At 36.8% G+C, this 23,950-nt stretch overlaps 2 protein-coding genes across 4 annotated transcripts in view; one reads left to right on the top strand and one right to left on the bottom strand.

Moving 5' to 3' along the window:
- Window positions 1-4,623, top strand: part of INVS (inversin) — a 147,141-nt gene extending 142,518 nt beyond the window's left edge. Inside the window, exon 18 of the mRNA XM_036260536.1 lies at window positions 4,498-4,623. Within this exon, the coding sequence (XP_036116429.1) occupies window positions 4,498-4,526 (29 nt within the window). The 3' untranslated portion in view covers window positions 4,527-4,623. The remainder of the gene's footprint in view (window positions 1-4,497) is intronic.
- Window positions 1-23,950, bottom strand: part of TEX10 (testis expressed 10) — a 51,824-nt gene that overhangs the window by 5,944 nt on the left and 21,930 nt on the right. For 2 of the 3 annotated variants that reach the window (XM_036260537.1, XM_036260538.1), the window contains 8 exons: window positions 21,246-21,484; window positions 20,416-20,551; window positions 18,810-18,985; window positions 17,091-17,268; window positions 12,389-12,477; window positions 10,500-10,633; window positions 3,851-3,931; window positions 1,730-1,911 (listed from right to left, as the gene is read on the bottom strand). In XM_036260537.1, the coding sequence (XP_036116430.1) occupies window positions 1,730-1,911; window positions 3,851-3,931; window positions 10,500-10,633; window positions 12,389-12,477; window positions 17,091-17,268; window positions 18,810-18,985; window positions 20,416-20,551; window positions 21,246-21,484 (1,215 nt within the window). Of the gene's footprint in view, window positions 1-1,729; window positions 1,912-3,850; window positions 3,932-10,499; window positions 10,634-12,388; window positions 12,478-17,090; window positions 17,269-18,809; window positions 18,986-20,415; window positions 20,552-21,245; window positions 21,485-23,950 lie in introns of those variants that run through there. The other variant, XM_036260540.1, reaches the window with a different exon arrangement.

Raw genomic sequence — 23,950 nt, 5'->3', positions numbered from 1 at the left:
ATTACATAGAAAGCGTGTGTGCTGACGATGTTCTATTTCTGAACCTGAAGGCTGGTTAAATGGATGTTCAATTTAAGCTTACTCTTTCAACTATATGGAGGTTTTACACATAATCATGTATGATGTATTTTTATGACATGTAAAAGTTCAAAACAGACTACAAAGGCAAACATCGAAATGTTAACAACAGGTGAAGAGAATAATTTTCTTCTACTTGCTCATCTGTTATAGATGTTTTAAAAACCACCTGCAATGGCCTTGGCCAGTTTGGCTCAGCAGTTAGGGCGTCGGCCTGCAGTCCAGAGAGACCGGGGTTCATTCCCCGCTAAGGGCATGTACCTCGGTTGCAGTTTGTCCCCGGCCCTGGATGGGTTGTGTGGGTGGCAGCCACTCGATGTGTCCCTTTCACGTCGCTGTTTATCGCTCTCTCTCTCCCCCTCCCACTCTATCTGAACAAAAAATGAAAAAATGTCCTTGGGTGAGGATGAAAAAAACAAACACAAAAACAAAAAACCACCCACAATGAATTTTAATAGGCATGCCAATAAGAACATAAGCATGAGAACATTTTTTTTTTATCTTCACCTGAGGATTTTTTTTGCATTTATCTTCAGATAGAGCAGAAGGGAGAGAGTGAGAAAGAGAGAGAGAAACATCAATGTGAGAGCGACACATCGACTGGTTGCTACCCACACAACCCCAACTGGGGCCAGGGACGAACTGTAACCAAGGTACGTGCCCTTAGCACAGTGGTTCTCAACTTTCCTAATGCTAGGACCCTTTAATACAGTTCCTCATGTTGTCTGTGGGCGTATCTGCGTGTGGGCCGACCTGCCTGGAGACCGATAGAGGAGCGATGTCTCGGCTCCTAAGACCATCAGTAGTATGTGTTTTCCAATGGTCTTAGGCAACCCCTGTGAAAGGGTCGTTCGACCCCCAAAAGGGTCACGACCCACAGGTTGAGAACTACTACCTTAGCGGGAATCGAACCCGGTACTCTCTGGTCCGCAGTCCAACACTCTAACTGCTGAGCCAAACCGGCCAGGGCAAGAACACTTTTTAAAAATTAAAGTGAAATATTCCAGACTATCCTAGAAGCTTTAGTCTGAATTTCACATAGGAATAAAAGCACTGAATTAAAACATTAGCATCTTAGAACAATTTCCTTAAGTCCACTCTGGCTATAGTTCTAATGAAGCCTAAAACAAAATACAAAGGCTTATATTAATAAACTTATCTTTCTAAAGGTAGAATGTCTTTTCTTACTAGACCTATAGTAATGTTGATAAGGAAAGCTCTCAAAAAACTTTAAAATGCCATCTAACTTCAAATTTGTTGCTTAAACAAACAAATAAAAATGAAAAATTTTCACAGCACAAAGGGGATTCATGAAAAAACAAAAAGTTCTGGTGATGAAAGGAGACTGGAGTTCGGGTGGGGAATACACAATACAACATACAGATGATGTAATATAGAATTGTACCTCTGAAACCTATAATTTTATTAACCAATTTGCCCCCTATAAATTCAATAAAAAAGAAAAAGAAAAAAAGAAAGAAAAGGTTAGCTACATTTATACAAACCCTGAAAGAGAATTTAGGATATTTCTAAACTCTAATTCTCTTTCGCTCTTAATTTTTTTTAATTGATTGATTGATTGATTGATTGATGGGGAGGGAATAGAACAGGTAGGAAAAAAATTAAAGGTGAAAAATACAAAAATGATTACCTCTTTCTTAGATGTTCTGCTTCTCCTTTTTCTAAAGTGAGCAGAAAATACAGAAGACTGTAGCAACAAGAAGCCAGAAATGGCAGCAGAGTCTCATTAAGTACACATGTATGATCCAGGAGCCTACAGATGACACCCAGAATACAGCCAGCTGTGCTGTCAGGAATTACAGTAAACCCAACCTAGGCGGACAAAAATGAGATTAATGACATCTACACAACAGTCCCCTTCCCCTCTCCAGGAGAAAACCAAATCCCATTAACTGGAGGATTAACCTTACAACACCTACTGAAAACCAGTTTATACATCATACATGTCACCTGCCACACCTTGAGGTCCCATTTTCCTTTGAGAATTTAATGTCTACATGTAATGGCTTTGAAAACATGTAAAGTCAAGAAATACTATTAACCCAGTCCACTGCTTCCCATGACAGTCTTCTAAAACTTTCTCTAGATATTACAATTTCTATTAATGGTTAGAAATATCATTATTTAAAAGGATTATTCTATGCATCCAAAGAAAATCTTCATACCAACAATCACACTTACACGAAAAACTCTAATATGTGGCACCACCCCCATCCCAGGTAATTAAGTATGCAAAACAGACTCATTGTACAATTAGCCTTCCCCTGTCCTTTGGATTTAGCTAGTCATTCAGACACAACTAAGTACTGGAGTCAAGAAACTATAAACACTTGATTGTTTCACTGCCCAACACCCAGATAAGGGACATCATGAAATCCAGATTCTGTTGTACAAATTCTAACTTGTAAATGTATGTGCAGGGTGAGGCAAAAGTAGATTTACAGTTGAGAGTACACGAAAAAAGTTTATTCTTGTATTAATTATTATATTATTTTCCATATGAACAACTGTGAACCTATTTTTGCCCCACCCTGTATACATGGCTTAAATCTCCTAGAAACTAATGTTGAATAGTCATAAAAAAATCTAGACTCTGAGGTCTTAACCTTCCCATCTGGCTGTCTATAAAAATAATGGCCCAGACCAGTGGTTCTCAACCTTCCTAATGCCACAACCCTTTAATACAGTTCCTCATGTTGTCTGTGGGTGTATCTGCATCTGGGCAGACCCCCATTGAGATGGATAGAGGAGTGGTGTCTCAGTTCCTAACACCATCGGAAATATGTTTACCGATGATCTTAGGCGACTCCTGTGAAAGGGTCGTTCAACCCCTAAAGGGGTCATAACCCACAGGTTGAGAACCGCTGACCTAGACTAACTGGCATGTTGAGCTTTTACAAGGATAATGAATGTAGTCAAAAGAGGGCATATGTTTCTGGACTGGAGGTGGGAAAAAAAAAAGGTGGAGATCTTTGGAGACAAAAGGAATAGGATTAGAAGTCTGATAGCTGAATAGCAGGGAGAAAAAAAGTAATGGGAATTCAAAGCAGTATTCTTCCAATTCAAGGGAGATAACATTTTAAAGGAAGAACAGAGGTGTGGATGTGCCTAAAAATTATACAAAGGAAAGTCCCTGGAAGATAAAATTTTGGATCTCTCCTTTGCAATATAATACATGAGAATAATAAAAAGCCAAAGGTCAAAGTGTAAGTGTTGGAGGAAATTAAAAACAAACCCCAGGCATACCTAATGTAAATTTAATACCAATGGGAACAAGAGACACTAACTGGCCAGAAGACAAATCATCTCATGGCTGAGAGCTCAATGCCTCCAGTGACCAGGACTTCAGCCAGTTAGATGACGTCCCTATACTTTAGACCCCAAATCTTCTGGGTGGAAATTAGACCCCAGTCTGGATGGTGAATTCCCAATACACTAACACCAGGCACATGTTAATTAAAGCATTACAAGTCAGAAGGACCTGAGGCATAATTTTAAGGTCTTTCACTGCACACATGTAGAAAGTCAGGTCCTGGCATAAGAGGGCATTTTCCCAAGCTCAAACGTTAATTAGCAACAGCCAGGAAAAACACCAGGATTTCTCAGTTCTCGCCATAGCATCATGCTGTGAGTGGTTATTAAGCTCAGGATTCTGGATTCTCATTCTCTCTTAGGCTACAACAAACCTAATCTAAACCAATAAATCTATATGCTTTTTTGTGTAACAGAAAAAAAGTTTAAGTATATTTACCAAATGCTTACTGATGGCACTTTGCAGGACGTCAAAGCTCTGGCTTCGGGCCGGGATAACCAATAAACTGTGACAAACTGTCTGTCAGAAAAAGAGAAAAGCAGTAACCAATCAGGACATTTTAGGTCAGAAACAAGTTCAACAGATTTTTTTTTTTTTTAAACTTACTTGCTCTACATATTAATAGGAAAGTTAACAATAATGACTCTGAAGACACAGATGTCAAAAGGTCAAACAATCAAGCCTCATATATAGGTTATTTTTCCAAGTAAGTCATTTATTAAACATTTGCTGAGTGCTGAGCTAGTCCCATTAGGTGCCATGCACAAGAATGAAAGAATGAGAAACTTTTTTCTCACAGCCCTGAAGTAGCTCATAATTTACCAAGGCAGAGGCTATATTTCTATTAAGTGCTACAACTAAAAGGTTTGAGTGATGTTAACAAAGGGCTAACAAAAGCCTTTTTCCATCTGGTGGAAAACATCATACAAACAAACTTATGATCCAGGTATCAATACCCTGTTCAAATTAATTGTAACACTGCCTCCTATTCCCCAAAGGTAAAAAGAAAATAGTTACTAGGAAAAGAAAAATATGAGGGAAGTGAGAGTCAAATCTCTAATATTTTTATTTTCTAAATTTTAAAGAAAATGAGAAGAGGGGAAGACAGCACTGAGTTCTCAGAGACACTGTAACAAAACTCCAGAAGCTGATGGAGTGCAGTACCAAAAATGAAAGATGCAGAAAAATCGTAAGGAGAGGCAAAGATAAGAGTGTTGGAAAGAAGAACATGACTCTAGGAAGAGGATAATCAAGTTATATTCAAGACAACTGTCAATCACCCTTAAAAATCAACAGCTCTATGCATTATTTCTTCTGGTAGATTGATACCACTCAGTCTTCAAGTGGTAATTTTTCTTATCTTTTATACCTGTAAGTAAAAATGTAAACAACACATTTCCAATTCCATCTTTCTAATTCAGAATGAGTACAGGAGTATTTTCATTATCAAAAGGTAAATCATGTTGCAAAGACCATTCAATAGTAAATAACGACTTAATCTGTCCTATTCTGCCTTTCCCTTCCTGAACAATTCAGTTCTACCGCCCAGTTAGGTAACCATCAGCACTGGAGTGGGTGAAGAACTGCAGTGGCCCAGACAGAGCAGGCTATCCATGAATCAATAGAGGCAGACTGTCCCAGAGAGCTGGAGTTCAAATGGAGTGAGAAAGATGCCTGCATGAGAGACGGGTGGCACCAAAAGGAGATTAATTATAAACAGAAGAGTTGAAAATTTATGTCCACACAAAAACCTACACATTGATGTTCACAGTAGCTTTATTCATAATTGCCAAAATCTGGAAGCAATCAAAATGTCCTACAGTAGGTGAATGGATAAAAATCTGGTACACTGCCCTCAGTTTCGCTCAGTGGTTAGAGCGTCGGCCCATGGACCAGAGACCAGTGTTCAGTTCCTGCTAAGGGCACGTGCCTTGGTGGCAGTTTGTCCATGGCCTCAGTTGGGGTCATGTGGGTGGCAACCAGTCGATGTATGCCTCTCACATCGATGTTTCTCTCTCTCTCTCTCTCTTCCAACCCCCCCCCCTTCCCGTTCTATCTGAAGATAAATACAAAAAAGTCCTTGGGTGAGGATAATTAAAAAAAAAAAAATCTGGTACATCCAGGCTCTGGCCAAGTAGCACAACTGGTTAGTGTTGTCCCCCTACCCCAAGGTTATGGGTTTGATCCCCAGGCAGTTCACACACAAGAAAGCAACCGATGAATGCATAAATAAGTGGAACAAATTAATGTTTCTGTTTTTCTCTTCCTCTCTCTCTCAAATCAATAAATAAAAATTAAAAAACAAAAGTCTGGTACATCCAGACAACGGAATGTTACTCAGTACAACAAAGAAATGAGTTACATGAAGCCAAGAAAAACATGGAGGAACTTTAAATGAATATTCCTACATGAAAGAACACCATCTGAAAAGGCTACATATTATATGGTTCCAAATATATGACATTCTGGAATAAGCAAAATACAGAGATAATAAAAAGATCTTTGGTTGCCAGAGATTGGGGGAAGAACAGGCAGAGCACAGAGGATTAAAGGGCAGTGAAAATACTCTGTATTATACCATAATGATGGATACAGTATATTAATATACATTTGTCCATACCCATAGAATGTACAACACCAACAGTGAACCGTAATGTCAACTATGGACTTTGGGTGATTATATCAATGTAAATTCATTAATTGTAACAAATGTACCACTCTGGTAGGGGGCTGTGCATGTGTATGAGGAAGGGGTATATAGGAAATATATTCCTTTCCTTCAATTTTGCTATGAACCTAAAACTGCTATAAAAAAGAAGCTTAATTTTTTTTTAATTATTTGGTTGCATTTGAGAAGATTAGATACCATAGGAAAATAAAATCAGTGAACTTAAAGACATAGCATACTTTCTGAAACAGACAGAAAAGAAGGTTAAAAGAAACAATCTCAAAGGCCTGCAGAATAATATCAAGTCATCTAAGGTACATGTAAATTGGAGCCCAGAAGAGGATGAAAACAGTTTTTGAAGAAATAATGGCTGATATTTTTTCCTAACACAGTAAACTACAAACCTAACAAAACACTCAGCAAACACCAAGCTAAAAAAACGCAAAAATAGCACCACAGCACAAACTGCTGAAAAATGTGATTAAAGGAAAATCTTTAAAATATGTAAAGATTACATATAGAAAAACAGAAAAGAATGACATCAGATATGGTATGAAGTGTATAGTATAATTTGAAGGTAGGCTGTGTTAGTAAGCAAACACTTAAAACACAAAATAGGCATAGGTATTATGCCAAAAGTAAAGATAAAATGGAATGCTAATAATTCTCAAACTAGGGAAAAAGTGAATCAGTCATGATTTCTTACTACAATAGAATACTACACAGCAATGAAAAGCAATGAACTACTGCTTACAAATTAATATAGATGTCTTAATATACTGAATGAATAAAAAGCAAATTACTGAAAAATATTTCCCCTTTGAAAAGTTCAATAACATAAAATGAAACAACATAGTTTGGAGTTACATACTAATATGGTAAAACTATGAAGAAGCAAGAAGCATGATAAAATTTAAGATAGTGTTACTCTAAAGGGAGATAGGAAAGGCACATGGGGTTTCAAAACTAATGAAAAATGTTCCATTTCTTAAACTGGATTTATGTTTTAGTATTATCCTTCAGAGCTTATGCATGTTAAAAATATTCTTTTACAACCATTCAATATTTTATAAATGACAATTATTAACCTTAAAATCTTTCATTGGCTCTGGAATAGAAATCTCCATTTGGGAAAGGTATCTCTGTCCAGAGATTCCTTTTCCCTTTGTGATCTTTCCCTGTTAATTACTGTTTCCATCATTAACGGCAAGGTCCAGACCAGTGTATAGAGTATATTATTTCTATAAAAGGAGAAAAACATAAGAATATATATAGTCATTTGTGAAGACAGAAGATATCTAAAAGAATACATTTAGAAACTGGGGAGGGAAAATGGGTGACTGAGAGATAGGGAATGGAAGAAGACTTTTTATTACTATCCTTCTATTCTTCTGAATTATACTTGGTGAATACCTACTCAAAAAAAGTCTGATGTTTAAAAAATCACTTTGGCCTAGGCAGATAAAACTACAACTAAGAAATCCCGCTCTACCAACTAATAACTTGTTTAAATGATGTAATTAGAAAAATAAGTTTTGCCTGGGTGGTGTGGCTCAGTGGACTGAGCATTGTCCCACTGACTGAGAGGTCCCAGTTCGATTCCCAGTCAAGGTACATGCCTGGGTTGTGGGCTCGATCCCCGGTGGGAGGCGTGCAGGAGGCAGCCAATTGATGTCTCTCTCTCTCTCACACCAATGTTTCTATCTCTCTCTCCCTTCCTCTCTAAAAAAACAAACAAAATCAATAAAAAAATTTTTTAAAAAATCTGAAGAGGATTTAAAAAAAAAAAAAAAGTTTTGCCCTGGCCGGTTTGGCTCAGCGGTTGGAGCGTCGGCCTGCGGTCCTGAGAGACCCGGGTTCGGTTCCCGCTAAGGGCACGTACCTCGGTTGCAGTTTGTCCCCGGCCCTGGTCGGTTGTGCGGGTGGCAGCCACTTGATGTGTTTCTTTCACGTCGATGTTTCTCTCTCTCTCTCTGTTCCTCTCTCTCCCTCCCACTCTACCTGAACAAAGAATGGAAAAATGTCCTCGGGTGAGGATAAAAAAAAATAAAAATAAAAAAATAAAGTTTAAAAAAAAATAAAATAAAATAAAGTTTAAAAAAAAAGTTTTTACAGTAAGGGTGTCAAAAACTGTGTGTATTTCTAATACATACTTTCACATGAAAAGGCTAAATTAAATAAAACAAAGTTTATTAAAAACAAAAAACACTGAAATTTTTGCTTAAGAACTTCAAAACCAAAAGTGAGACTTTCTGATTTTTCCTAATTTATGTCTTAACATTTCAGAGACAGCAACCTTGAAGTTTAATACGTGTCCTTGCCAAATGTTCACTTCAGAAATATAACTGATCACATTTTCATGACAACTGTGTCTTGGCTTTACACAAATGATGTGTTTATAAAAAATTTAAATTATCAGATAAAGGTTATATGAGTTGTCCAAGTTACCAAGCTAGACACTGGCAAATCTACGACTGGAATGTGGGCTCACTAATGGCTATACAATGTCTTCTCCAACACATCATGATAGTTTTAAATACATTAGAAATAGTGTGTCCCTTAAAACAACTATTCTTACTACTGATGGCAAACCCAAATGCCCCAATCTAATATTCAAGGCCTTAACTTCAGTCTACCTTCATAGCTGTCTTCATTTACCATGGAATAAAATTTTAAATATTAAATAATTAGGTTGGCTACCCAATTCTTTATTTCTTCTCACTTTTCAAAATCCAGTATTTTTGGAGAAACTAGATATAAATACAGTACCAGGCACTAGGGTAATAAAGAGAAGATAAATGTCATTGGCATGACCTAAGTATTTTGATCAGATTCAAAGCCATGAGAGAAATGCTTTAAGTATCTACAAAAGGCATAGCCCTAACATAAGGGAAGAACATGAAAAGTATACAGAATAGAATGAAAGAAGTAAATAGATCAACTGAATAAAATCAGTTTGTATAGCAACAAAACAGAAGCAGGTTATTGAACAGTAACAAAGAGGTTTAAAAAAACAAACTTGGCCTCACAAAAAGGAGTTACAAGGAAAGAATATAATCAGTGTCCTGGCCAGAAACCTCCTGAATCATTAAAATAAATTTTGCCAGCAGAGAATATAACCTCAGAATTTGCAAGAAAGTTTGAAACCAAAATTATTTGGGGAAGATATAACTGCATTCTTACTGAGCAAGTATCTTTCAATGCAAGGAAAAAAACTGAAGAAATAAAAGAAACTAATTAATAGAGAAATGTTTTATAGAATCAAATCCTTAGTATTAATGTTTATGATGTTTTAGTATATAATTTACGTATCTGTAACATAGAAGATAATTCTGCCCATTAGAGTAAAAGATCAGCCTTATAATTCCAATTTAAAACATGTTGGTAATTAATTTAAAGTAGTGATTTTAATTTGAATCTCACTATCAATAGTACCAAAACTTAAAGTATTTAAATTTAGCACATTTAAGTTTAATTTGATATTTAAGATTTATTTTAACATCTGTGTGAAGATTTATCAGAAAACTATATACCTGATGCATAGTGACTATATTGAAAATTATTTAAACAGTTTAAAACATTAACTGTTAGAGAAATAAAATATAATCAAAGTCTCCTTTTAAAATAACTGATTAAGTCTACTATATATTTATCTAAAAAGTAAGATCTGTAAGTTGAACCTTAAAGCTTGAGGAAGAATTAGGGTTTTAAATTAAACTTTAATAAGCTACATATTAACTGAAAACTAAAGGAACTGCTCAATAATTCTTTGTTTAAAAAAAGCAACCTTCGCCATGGCCAGTTTGGTTCAGCAGTTAGAGCGTCGGCCTACGGACCGAAGTCCCGGGTTCAGTTCCTGCAAAGGGCATGTACCTCAGTTGCAGTTTGTCCCTGGCTCTGGTTGGGGTCGTGTGGGTGTCAACCACTCAGTGCGTCTCTCTCGCACTGATGCCCCAACCCCCCCATTCTATCTGAAGATAAATGCAAAAAAGTCCTCGGGTGAGGATAGGGGGGAAAAAAAGCCACCTTCAAGGATACCAAATCCTACTCAAGTCTTACTCATCCTTTAATATCTAAATTCTTCCTTTTCCATGAAGCCTTTCCTCTTTCCATAGATGTTATCTATCCTATTTATCTATCCTATCAGTCCTGTGCTAGATAAAAGAAAATAAATTTGTATCATCCTAATTGCTAATTTATTTTATTCTAGTGGCATAACTTAGAAAAAAACACACTTCTCTTTTAGAAACACGTATCTCCTAGCCAAGATCATAAACACTTTCAAAATATGGATCATGTCTTATATTACTTTGTAACTCTAAGAATATCTCATATAAGGCCATCCTAATATATACTAACCATTGGTGGTTGATGAACTGAATTTTAATAGCTAGAAATGTCTTTTAAATGCACTATTACCTCTGTTACATCCCAATGATGTAAAAATTGATCCAAGTCTGTAAGATAAAGCAGCACAGGGGAAAGCTGCGTCTGGATGACATGAGGAACTCCTCGAAGGCTCTGAAGCCAAGTCAACTCCTCCTTTGAAAACCCTAATTTGGGTACAAAGAAAGACAAATTTAAAAAAACAAAGCCAGTGACATTCTTCATATTTAAAAAAAAAAATAGAGATGACTGCCCTGGCCAGTTAGGCTCAGCAGTTAGAGCATTGGCCACGGACTGAAGGGTCTCAGGTTCAATTAATTCCCAGTCAAGGGCATGTACCTGGGTTGCAGGTTTGATCCCTGCCCCAGTTGGGGTTGTGCAGGAAGCAACCAATCAATGTGTCTCTCTCACATAGATATTTCTCTCTCTCTCTCTCTCTCCCCCCTTCCCTCCTCCTTCCCTCTTTCCTCCTCCTCCCTCCTTTCCACTCAAAATCAATGGAAAAATACCAAATGAGGATTTAAAAAAAAAATAGAGATAACATTTACCTTTAAGTTAAATTCTTCTATAAGCTACCCTGTTCCTCTGAATTTCTGCGTTACATGTAGTATTTTAAAAAATGAATAGCTAGTAATAGAGGCAGTAAACTTCTTATAATTATGTACACAAATGTGTGCTCTGACACAATCTACAATACAGCAAGAAACAGGTTTTACCTCTTATATAAAGGGCTTTACAACTTTTACCTAAAAAAAAGTAAAAGGCATAACCTTTCCAAATGGTAGGTTTAAAAAGCAAATTAACAAGTAAAATAATATACTCCATACATATACCAAACTCTATACTCGTACATAATAGCCCTTTCAAACTATTACCTGATTCTCTTACCATCCCTATTACACTTGGCCTGACCTATATAGACAACTTGCCAAAGTCCCTCCTGAAAGAAAGCTCTCACAATAGTCAGAATACCACAATGTAGTCAGTCTGACCCTAGCTTTCAGCTTTGATGTTCAGATCACTTTATTTTCATGAACATGGCTAAAACGACAACACCTAGTTTGATAGCCACATCCCATTACTGACTCATAATGGGCTTTCTAAAACCACTAAACCTTTTGTCAGGTACTACTACTAAAACATAAAGCCCCCACCTCCATCTCAAATATGTACACCCAAAACTATCAAGTAAACATGTAGAAGTCTACATTTATCTTTTATATAAAATTTATCTTGCTGGATTCAGCTCATTATCAGAACCTGTCAACGCCTGTGAATTCTGATTTAACATTTTAATTCTCCTAATTTCAAGTCTTCAAAAAATTTCAAGAAATCTCATCTTCAACATCCAAGTATAAAACTGAAATGCTGAACGAGTACAATCATTTAACTTACAACATTTCCATGTTCATTTTACTAATTTTGCTTTGAGGGCAAATGGAATGTAGAAAACGCTAAACAAAGTCTGATGTTCTTCTCATCAAGTTGAACATTTTAAACATGTTTAAAATGGTATTCTGTTAATCAATTTTTGAAAGTATGTAATGGGGCTTTCTCTGGCTATCTGAATAAGAGTCAGGTATGTTCAATTCACTGTAAACAAAGATAAGAATGAAGTTCAGAAACAAGCCTAAGACGAAAGTGAAAACACAATCATGACATTCAAGTAATCTCCAGCTTTTTGGTACTTGTACTATGAGAAATTTAAAGATGAATCATGCATCTCCCTGCCTCAAGAGCTTGACAATGTAGGGTACAAATATTCCTTCAAAGATTTCCAATTATTAATCAATAAAAATCATTCTAAGATAGTTTATCTATCATCCTCAAAACTTAGAACCAGGCATATAAGACAATAATTTTAGGATAATCTTCATACTATGTGTTTTCCTTTCCTTAACTTGGCAGGTGAATGTGGTTACCTGTAAGTGTTGAAAATAAGAAGCTGAAATAATCCACATCACTCATCAAACAGTCTTTAACTGAACATTTCCATCCAGAAAATGATGATCTATAATAAACAATGGGAGAACTATTACCAGAAGTGACCAACTTGAAGACTCAAAAATAATTAACACAGTACATAACCATTTTTCTTTATTGAAAACAAGTCTGATTTAGTAGGTTAAACAAAACCCACAGTACATATTAACTTTATATATAAGGGCTCAACTACCATGCTATGGAAATTTTAACTTCTAACATATCTGTATTTATGTGGAGTTTCATTACAAAGCATAATTGGGCCCTGGCCAGTTTGGTTCAGCGGTTTGAGCATCAGCCCATGGACTGATGCATCACGGTTTGATTTCAGTCAAGGTCACGTACCTTGATTGCGATTCATCCCTGGCCCTGGTTGGGGTCATGTGGAAGACAACCAATAGATGTGTCCCTCTCAAATCGATGTTTCTCTCTCCTTCTCTTTCCCTCCCCCCTACCCCATTTGAAGATAAATAGAAAAATATCCCTGGGTGAGGATTAAAAAATAATAATAATAATTGGTCCACATAGTATATGGTATAACTTAGAAAATTTCCACACCATTTGAAAATCATACTCTAAGAAGCCAAGATTAAGTTTTGCTTTTCAGTAGTTTCAGCTGCTATGAATTTACAGCTTTATTTTTATGAAGTCTTACCTTGCTTACTTTAAACAAGCTCCAGATTCCTACCTAAGCCAAAGTATATTAATCAGGCAAAAAATACTTCCATTTAAAGCCACTCTAAAATAACTACATGTTCCTAACTTTGCCAAGCCATCACTAGGTCTACTTAACAGTGCAGCTAAAGTACTGGAAGGGGACTCAAGGGAATGGCTAAATGTAAAGCAGCTTCTCATTAAATGAGGATTATCTGGTTCCTGTTATGGGTTCAGTTTCCAGTGACTTCTTTAAAAATTCTCTTCAAGATAAAGATAAGAAAGAAGAGAGTAAATGTCAACCAGAAATATAGCAAAAGGCTGAGAATGATCAGATCCAATAAGCTAAGAATAAAAATTTTATCACAGATATCTGAATAAATGTCAGACAAAATTAGGAGTTTCTAATTCAACTAGAAGCACTTTTTTTTTTTTTACTGTTAATTGTATTTAATCCCGTGAAAATAGGAATCAACTGTGCCATCCAGTGGCTTAAAAGGGCTATATATCCATTTGGGAATCTATTTTGGACAAATAACAATAGATCACACTGTCCTTAAAACTACGATGCCCATATATACTGTCCAAGCCAGAACACTTCTGAGAGTAAAAGGGACGGTATTGCTGATTATACTGGAACAAAAGAAGTAAACTGGAACTATTCCTCGAAGACCAGATCATATATTCAACCTACTTAAAACCAAGCCAATTTTCTTAGTCCAAGAATTTCTCCCTAATCTTAGATTTTTTATCTAACATTTATATATTATGCTCCCCAATCCAGCTGTAAATAAACTAGGAGCAGAGAGGATATGACTAGTCAAAGGCCAGTGGAACAACACAAGTGTAATGGTATGAGGGAAAAGTCAAACTCTAAAAAACTCTAAATGGGAGGGAAAAGAGAAAGGGGAAGCAACTCCAAGTATACTTTTTAATGTAACACACAAAAATCAGAAATGATTAAAGGAATATTTTAGGAAAATTAATTTGGCAACAGTGCACAAAATAGATGGGACTGAGAAGCAAGGCTAGTACAGGTGACAGATAAGGAGAAAGTTGGCTCGTTTACAGTCATGGTCAAGAAGAGAGGGGATATTTTGAAGAGAAAAACCAAAGACATGAAATCACCCCAGTGTATGCTGAAAGTAACTAAACATCATTCTTAAATTCTAAATCTATGAAAAGTGATACAATGATAATGTCATTGTCCTGAAAAGGTTGAGAAGTCCTAATTTTGTATTATTTTTTAAAAGAGAGATTCGGCCCTGGGCAGTGTGGCTCAGTTGATAGGGCACCATCCAGACTGCCAAAAAAGATTGCTGGTTCAATTCCCCGGTCAGAGCACATGCCCAGGTTTCAGGCTTGATTCTGAGTGGGGGGCATGCAGGAGGCTCTCACACTGATGTTTTCTCTCTCTCTCCTTCTCCCTTACTCTCTCTCTAAAAAAAAAAAAAGAAGAAGAAGAAGAAAAATATTTAGGGAAAAAAAGAGATTTGTTTGGGAACAACACATCTACAAAGAGAGAAGTGTACCAATAAACTGTGCAAATACTAAAAGGCAAAAATGAACTTGGTGGACTTTTAACTACAAAGACAATCAACTTTAAATTTAGTTATTATTAACCACTATTAGCATTACATATAAATTAACATATTTTCTCAACAGTCACCACAAACTGGAAGACTTCTGAAAACATCCTTGACAAAATTTAAGCATAAGCATAATTGATGTTTATAAAGATATATTCCTTCCTGAGAGAATTTCAAAGAGAAGTGTTCAAAACATGATTTTAACTGACTCTTCAAACAGACCCTCCATTAGTTATATCAAAGGAACAGAGTGCCATCTACTGGAAGTTAATAAACACAAAATCATTTAAATAAAAATATAACATTTAGCCCTGGCCAGTTTGACTCAGGGGTTAGAGTGTCGGCCTGCAGACTGAAGACTCACATGTTCGATTCCCAGTTAAGGGTATATACTGGGTTGCAGGTTCAATCCCCAACCCCAGTAGGGGTTGTGCAGGAGGCAGCCAATTGAGTCTCTCACATCGATGTTTCTCTTCCCCTTCCCTCCCTTCTACTCTATCTAAAAATCAATGGAAAAGTATCCTCGAGTGAGGATTAACAACAACAAAAAACATATATATATAATTTATTATATATAAACATTTAATTTTTTTGAAAGACTAGCATTAAATAATTGCTTACACTAGACAAAGAACAGGATTTTTCAAATTTCTAATAAAGAAAAACATGAGAAACTAAATGTTTAAAATAAGAACAAGTCTCTCTCTAATGCACAAGTACACAGAAGAAAGCTTGAATTTTCACATATAAACAGCATGTTGCAAATTTAGCTCTCTTCTGTTAAAAGGAAAGGTTATCATCAGTTATGCAGCAAACTTTGCGTGACTGGATTCAAATATGTCCTAAACTGGTAAGCAAAAACTGGCAAACAAAGATAAAGAGAATCTACTAATAAAGTGAGCTACTCCTATTTACTGGGATAGGGGCTCTGTAGAAGAAGCCACAAAGGAGCCAATCTTTCAACTTTATAGCTACAGCCTAAATATCAACTTCTGCCTAAAACCATATCAGACCCTGACCATGAGCTAAAATCAGTAATAAATATTGCTGAATACTACAATACTATGGCTGATGATATAAACATGAGCCATTTAAGGATTCTTTGAACATGTGCAATATGAAAAATTAGTTACAAAACATTTGAGAAAAATAGTAAAGCCACTGTGGAAAACAGCATGTTTCTTAAAAAAAAAAACAATTACCATATGACCCAGCAACTCTACCTCCAAAAGAATTAAAAGCAAGGACTAAAACAGATAATCTATGCACCAATGTTTATAGCAGCTCTATTCACAATAGCCAAAAGGTGGAAACAACAAATGTCCACCAACAGATGAAGAAATAAACAAAATGTAGTGTAATACACACAATGGATACATTCAGCCTTAAAAAGGAAGTTCTGATATATGCTACAATATGGATGAACCCTGAAAACTTTTGCTGCGTGAAATATGCAAGACACAAAAGGACAATTACTGTTTAACTCCACTTATATGAGGTACCCAGAATAATCAAAATCATCAAGATAGAATACTGGTTAACAGTGACAGGGAGGGACAGGGTGAATGAGAAGTTATTATAAAATGAGTACAGAGTTTCAGTTTAGGATGATGAAAAAGTTCTGGAGACAGATGGTGGTGGTTACACAACAATCTAAATGTATTTAATGCCACTGTACAGCTTTAACTGTATACTTAAAACTGGAAAAAAGGCCCTGGCCTGTCTGGCTCAGTGGTTAGAGCGTCGGCCTGTGGTCCCGAGAGACCCAGGTTCAGTTCCCGCTAAGGGCACGTACCTCGGTTGCAGTATGTTCCTGCCCTGGTTGGGTCATGTGGGTGGCAACCACTCAATGTATCCCTTTCACGTCCATGTTTCTCTCTCTCTCTCTCCCTCCCACTCTATCTGAACAAAAAATGGAAAAAATGTCCTCGGATGAGGACAAAAAACAAACAAAAAAACTGGTAAAAAGGTTAAGTTTTATGTTGCATATATATTTTAACACACACGAGATTTCAAGTGATTCCTTGTCTGAGTCTACAAACTTACTTATCTCACCAGCTACATTAAATTCTGAGCTCCCTGAAAGGAAGGTTTGTATTGCAATTCCATAACACCAAAGGTTTTAAGCATAGTACTCTCACCTGCCATTGAACCCTTACTGTATGTTTTGATAACTTCAACCCGTATTCCAATCTACAGAAATCACTAAATAACTGAAAAATTTTTCCTTTAGTACACTTTCTCTAGCAATAATATAGTTTTAATTGCTACATTAAGAGCAAATGAAGGTAGTAGCAATGTGTGATTTTAAAAACCCACTGTGCTTCATGAATTGCAAGTAGAAGGGATAGAGAAAAAAGATTATACACTTAAAATACAGCTCACTTGAGCATGCTACCTCATGTGCAGTATCCCAATAAGCATGGCAGCCAAACTTGAACTGAGTCTTCCCATAATACAGCAACGACTTAACCGAGAAAGCAAATCAGCAGGTAGACTGGGTAGAAAATATATAAGCTGGACCAAACACTGCTGAGACTCTGCTGGGAGAACCACCACAGTACCTTCTTGTGGATCTAGTGGGGTAGAAGGACACATTAAATTCAACTATAAAAGGCATACAAAGCAGATATTAGCAGGTTGATTATTCACTTTATGCTGAATTCCAAGATATCAATTACATGAAAAAGGTTTATCATAAAGCATATAATGATGACTTAAGCTATTTTGTAAAGTAAAACACTGAACATAACCATTATTTATTAAAGATGCATTTCTTTAACATTAATAATTTCCTAACATCCAAGTTGTATTGTTTGAAATAAGAACTTTCATGGGGGTAAAGGGATCAGACACAAAGCAAAACAGTAAAAAACAAGCACTTTTGCTTAACAGTGACAATTACAGTATCAATCTAATCCACACTCCCACATATAAGCAATACTAAAAACAGATTCTAAAATATACCCACAAAAGGTGGAAACAAACCAAATGTCCATCACTTAATGAATGGATAAATATAAGTGGTATATCTATTAAATTAAATACTACTTGGCAATAAAGAAATAAAATAATGGTATGTGCTTCAACATGGATGAATCCTGAAAACACTCTAAGTGAAAGAAGCCAGACTCAAAAGGCCCCATATTGTACAATTCCATTTATAAGAAATGTCCAGCCCTGGCCAGTGTGGTTCAGCGGCTAGAGGGTCGGCCCGCGGACCAGAGAGTCCCGGGTTCGGTTCCTGCTAAGGGCACGTACCTCGGTTGCAGTTTGTTCCCGACCCCGTTTAGGGTTGTATGGGTGGCAACCACTCGATGTGTCTCTCTCACATCAATGTTTCTCTCTCTCTCTTCCTCCCTCTCTCCCTCCTGCTCTATCTATACATAAATGCAAAAATGTCCTCGGGTGAGGTTAAAAAAAAAAATGTCCAGAACAGGCAAAATCAGAGACGGAAATACAGATTAGTGGTTGACAGGAGCTGGAAAAAGTGAGAATGGTAAGGGTCTACCAATGGGTAGTTTCTTCTAGGGGGTGATAAAAATATTCTGGAAATAGTGATGATGCTTGCATAGCCATGGGAATGTGTTTTTAAAAAAATCTCTGAATTGTACATTGTAAAGTGGCAAATTTTATGGTCTGTGAATTATATCTCAATAATAAGTGTAAATTCTACATGTATATATTCTAGACTACTTTTAATTGATATTTTTGTTTAAATAAGAAATAGTTCTAGGGATGAGTAAGACATTATCAACATATGGAACTCATACAAGATATCCACTATGATTAAATAGTAATCTCCTACCAAAGCTTCAAAGGAATTTTAAAAAATACCTTATTGGTTTTGAGTTTGTGACTAGCAGGTGGTTTAAACGACAAGTGCAAGAAGCACCTACAATTATTAACCTTCTAAAACTATTCTAATAAAGAATACTTACTTTTGAAAATGAATTTACTATTTGATGGTTGATTTTGTTTTGGTAGTTTAATCATGGTATAATTAATTTATAATAATGTAAAAGGAAAGGCAAACCTAAAGAGCTTCCCTTAGAAACTTCTTTTCTATATCACAGTATACCAATGATCACCTATATACAGTTATGCAAACTCTTACCATAGATTCGGAGAGCAGTAGCTTGTAAACTTTTTAGTAATTCTTTATTTGCTCGTGCTGCAGCAGTTTGGATGATATCAATAAGCTGTGTTGAGAGTTCAGGGTTTCGGGAACCAAGATGAGCAAGTTGCAATGGTAAACCAGCCAACCAACGAGATAACACTTTACTACGATATCTAAGAAAGGCCAAGAAAGAAAAAAATAAAGTATAATTTGAAAGGCAAGGAATATAAATTTAAACCAAAAAAAAAAAGTCAATTTAAATACACCATAAAGTGACTCATCATCTACAACAACACATTTACTCATTTAAACATTTGAGAGCCTATGAAATTGTTTATTCAGTGGTAGCATTTTCTAGGCTTTATCCACTATGTTTAGAGCACTAAATTATATTATCTTAAAAGACAGAGACACCGCTCCAAATAAACATCAAACTCCCCATCATATCAAAACATCGCCCTGGCCGGTTTGGCTCAGCGGTTAGAGCATCGGCCTGCGGTCCGAAGAGACCCGGGTTCGGTTCCCGCTAAGGGCACGTACTTCGGTTGCAGTTTGTCCCCGGCCCTGGTCGGTCGTGCGGGTGGCAGCCACTCGATGTGTCCCTTTCACGTCGATGTTTCTCTCTCTCTCTCTCTCCCCCTCCCACTCTATATGTACAAAAAAAAAAAAAAAACATCAATTACTTAGTTTTACTCTTTATGTTGTCTGCGTCACCTGATAGCACCAAACTAAGCCAGAAACTCTCTCATCTCTATTGCCCTCGTTCTCATACCATATGCCCCAATATGTCAGGAAACACTAGTGGTTCAATCTCCGAAATTTTTATGGGAAGCAAAAAGAAAAGGCTGAGGCTGCTGTAGGTTGTTCCAACTATCCTTTAGTTATAAGTAGACAAGTGAAAATATACGCTCAAAGAGGCTTTTAGGCCTGGCCGGTGTGGCTCAGTGATTCAGTGCTGACCCGTGACCAAGAGGTCACTGGTTCAATTCCCGGTCAGGGCACGTGCCCAGATTATGGGCCTGATCCCCAGTGGGGGACAAGCAGAAGGCGGCTAATCCATGTACTCGCTCGATGTTTCTCTCTCTCTCTCCTTCATTCTTTCTCTCTCTAAAAAGTAATAAAGAGCCCTGGCCGTTTTTGCTCAGTGGTTAGAGTATCGGCCTGCCAACCAGAGTCCTGGGTTCGGTTCCCACTAAGGGTACGTACCTCAGTTGCAATTGGGGTCGTATGGGTAGCAACCAGCCAATGTGTCTCTCTCACATTGATGTTTCTCTTTCTCTCTTCACCCCCCCCCGCCCCCACTCTATCTGAAGATAAATGCAAAAATGTCCTCAGGTGAGGATAAAAAAAAAAAATTAAAAAATAATAAAGAAAATATATTTTTATTTAAAAAAGGGGCTTTTATCTGTTCAGTTATGTGAATAAAGTTTACTGACACTATTATAAATGCTTCTTCATAACATTTTGTGTATTTTCTTAAATATAACAATCTAGGATAAAAAGAGTGAACTTCTCCAAAGATTTAATCACCCTATCATCTTACTTAAATAGACTACAAAATAACTCGGCATGAAAAAGAAATGCAAAATAAATGAAACTTTACCTGAATCTATAAGATCTCAGTTCTTCTTTTTGATAAATTTTACTGAAAAACTTCAGTAACAAAGTCCGAACTGGAAGGATAAGGCCTCTCTGCTGATACAATGTATAAACTGCCTTGATGAGAGACTCTGTAGCCTCTAAAAACATAGAAAAAACAACTACATATGAATCAAAAATATTTTGTCACCAGCCCCCAAATTCCTCTAAAAGCACAGAGGTAGTTTTCATTGTTCCTATAACAAAGCAGATCTTAGCTACAAACTAATGACTATCATCAAAGTCCTATAGTAATGACCTAATATAAAAGTCAAACCAACCACAGATTACAGTATAGTTTCCTAAGAGATAACAAAAACCAGGATATTAGAAAAGTGACTAAGATGAAAACTAAACAGGAAAGCGTTATTTTTTTGTGAGAAAATTAGTAAGTCACACTAAAAACTGACAATGTGATGTAACTTCAAGCCATAAGAAATGTACAGACAGGCAGGACTCACTCTTATAAGGATAAAAGGAAAAAGCTCTCAAATGTTAGTTAAACTAGATCAGAAGAGGGTATTTCTTCATTATTCGGCTCGATGGCATTTCCTCTTAATATCTACCTTCTTTTACACCAATTCTGTATCTACTAGAAATCTTATCCATTTGTTTCAGAAAGGGACCTATTCATTGAGAAAGGGATGCTCTGAGCCATAAACAATTTCAGTGTTCAAGTAGCTAGTCCTTTATAATTATGCTAGCTACCTTTTATAGCGTTTATAACTTGCTAAACCCTAAAATAGCACACATAAAAGCTCCTCTCTTAAATAAAGATAAAGCAGGACGACCTACCTCTGTTTGGCTGTATCTGCATTAACCGCCACGATACGCCAAGCAATCTGTTCAGCTGCTTACTATTTAGCTTAGAGCCATCTTCAAGCGTCTCTGTCACAAATTTTCTTATCATTTCTATCCAGTTGGAATCCTTCTGCAAAGTTGAGGCATTTGCCAAGGAGACCATGATATCAGACAGTGTTAAATTCAGTAAGAGATGGTCTACATTATTGGAGAGAATCGTACAATGCTTGATGCTAAAAAACAAAGACACACATATCTACTAAGTTTAGTATCTACCATGCCTACCTTCACTTAGAATATTTAAAATAATCTATCAATTAGTCAAAAAATATTTTAGTCTAGAATAAATTGTCAAGAAGACAGGTATAAAGGCAAAATGTAGGATATTATTTTGTAAATAAACCATTCATTATGGAATGAAGGTTGTTAAGAAGTCATGAATTAGACTGTATACTATATTCAGTTTATTGCCAATTTGTTATTCACACGAAGGCCCCTGAAGCACTCCTTGGTAATTTTAGAAGTATTTAGAGATAAGACTTGAAAACTGCAATACATGAAGGATTTTTTAAAACAGATACTTATATTTAGTGGAGATCATGGTAGAACTTGACTCTGCCTCTAACTAATCATGACTTAAGAGAATCACTTATTTCTCCTGGCCATAATTTCCTTATATGTGAACTGAGAAGACTGGTCCAGACAAGCACTGTTCTGAAATGACTTGATTTTATATTTCACATATTAAAGTCAGTGTGTTCTAGCCAAATAAAACACATTTCCTTCTAAATTGAAAGACATTCATAAACCCTCAAATAGAATACCTTAATAAAAAAACAAAATGTACGCCCTGGCCAGTATGGCTCAGCGGTTAGAATGTCAGCCCACAGACCAGAGTCCCGGGTTCGGTTCCCACTAACGGCATGTACCTCAATTGCAGTTTGGCCCCAGCCCCGTTTGGGGTCGTGTGGGTGGCAACCACTCGATGTGTATCTCTCATGTTGATGTTTCTCTCTCTCCCTCCTGCTCTATCTGAAGATAAATGCAAAAATGTCCTCAGGTGAGGATTAAAAATATATATATATTTAGCCCTGGCCGGTTTGGCTCAGCGGTTAGAGCGTCGGCCTGCGGTCCTGAGAGACCTGGGTTCGGTTCCCACTAAGGGCGCGTACCTCAGTTGCAGTTTGTCCCCGGCCCTGGTCGGTTGTGCGGGTGGCAGCCACTCGATGTGTTCCTTTCACATCGATGTTTCTCTCTCTCTCTCTGTTCCTCTCTCCCTCCCACTCTACCTGAACAAAAAATGGAAAAATGTCCTCGGGTGAGGAAAAAAAAAAAAAAAATATATATATATATATATATATATATATTTACAACTTAGACTACAAATACTCATTTCCGGCTATGGTATATTCAACAGCAGAGACTGTTTCATGTTTTAAAAAAAAATGAAGCTAATTAGAATTTTAAAATTTTCACACCAATTATTTTATTTTTTATTGTTAAAAGTATTACAGATCTCTTCATTTGCCCTCCCTTTGCCCCCCACCATCCAGCCACCGCCCATTCCAGGCTTTCACCACATGACTGTCTGTGTCCAGGCTATGTATATATGCATATATGGTCTATGGCTAATTTCTTCCTCTTCCTGTCCCCCCACCAGCCTCCCCTCCGAGATCTGTCAGTCTGTTCCATGAATCCATGCCTCTGGACCTATTTTGTTCATCAGTTTATTCTGTCATTAGATTCCACATGTAAGTGAGATCATGCGATATTTGTTGTTCACAGGCAGGCTTAATTTCAGTTAGCACAATAATCTCTAGGTCCATCCATGCTGTCACAAAAGGGAAGAGATCCTTCATTATACAGCCATATAGTATTCCATTGTGTATATGTACCACAGCTTTTTTTATCCATTCATCTACTAATGGGAATTTGGGCTGTTTCCAGATCTTAGCTATTATAAATAACACTGCTCTGAAACGGGACTACATCAAACTAAAAAGCTTCTGCACAGCAAAAGACCTCCATCAAAATGGAAAAAGAACCTACTGCGTGGAAAAACAATTCGTCAATGATACAACTGATAAGGGGTTAATTTCCAAAATATATAAAGAACTCACACCACTCAACAAAAGAAAGACAAAAAATCCAATTTTAAAATGGGCAAAGAACCCGAATAGACACTTCTCCAAAACGAACATACAGATGGCCAACAACATGAAAAAATGCTCAAGATCACAAATCATCAGAGACATGCAAATTAAAACTAAAACAAAGAGCCCTGGCCAGTATGGCTCAGCAGTTAGAACATCAGCCTGCAGTCCAGAGACCCAGGTTTGGTTCCCGCTAAGGCAGTGGTTCTCAACCTTCCTAATGCCACGACACTTTAATACAGTTCTTCATGTTGTGGTAACCCCAACCATAAAATTATTTTCGTTGCTACTTCATAACTGTAATTTTGCTATTGTTATGAATTGCCATCGGAAATATGTTTTTTCCGACGGTCTTAGGTGATACCTGTAAAAAGGGTCATTCAACCCCCAAAGGCGTCGCGACCCACAGGTTGAGAACTGCTGCACTTAAGGGCACATATCTCGGTTGCAGTTTGTCCCCAATGCTGGTTGGGGTCATGCGGGAGGCAGTCACTCGATGTGTCCCTTTCACATAGATGTTTCTCTCTCTCTCTCTCTCTCTCTCCC

This window comes from Molossus molossus, unplaced genomic scaffold, assembly GCF_014108415.1.
Source record: "Molossus molossus isolate mMolMol1 unplaced genomic scaffold, mMolMol1.p scaffold_m16_p_14, whole genome shotgun sequence".
Lineage (NCBI taxonomy): Eukaryota > Metazoa > Chordata > Mammalia > Chiroptera > Molossidae > Molossus > Molossus molossus.
The sequence above is the reverse complement of the archived record's forward strand: the minus strand, read 5'-3'. Positions and strand labels throughout refer to the sequence as shown.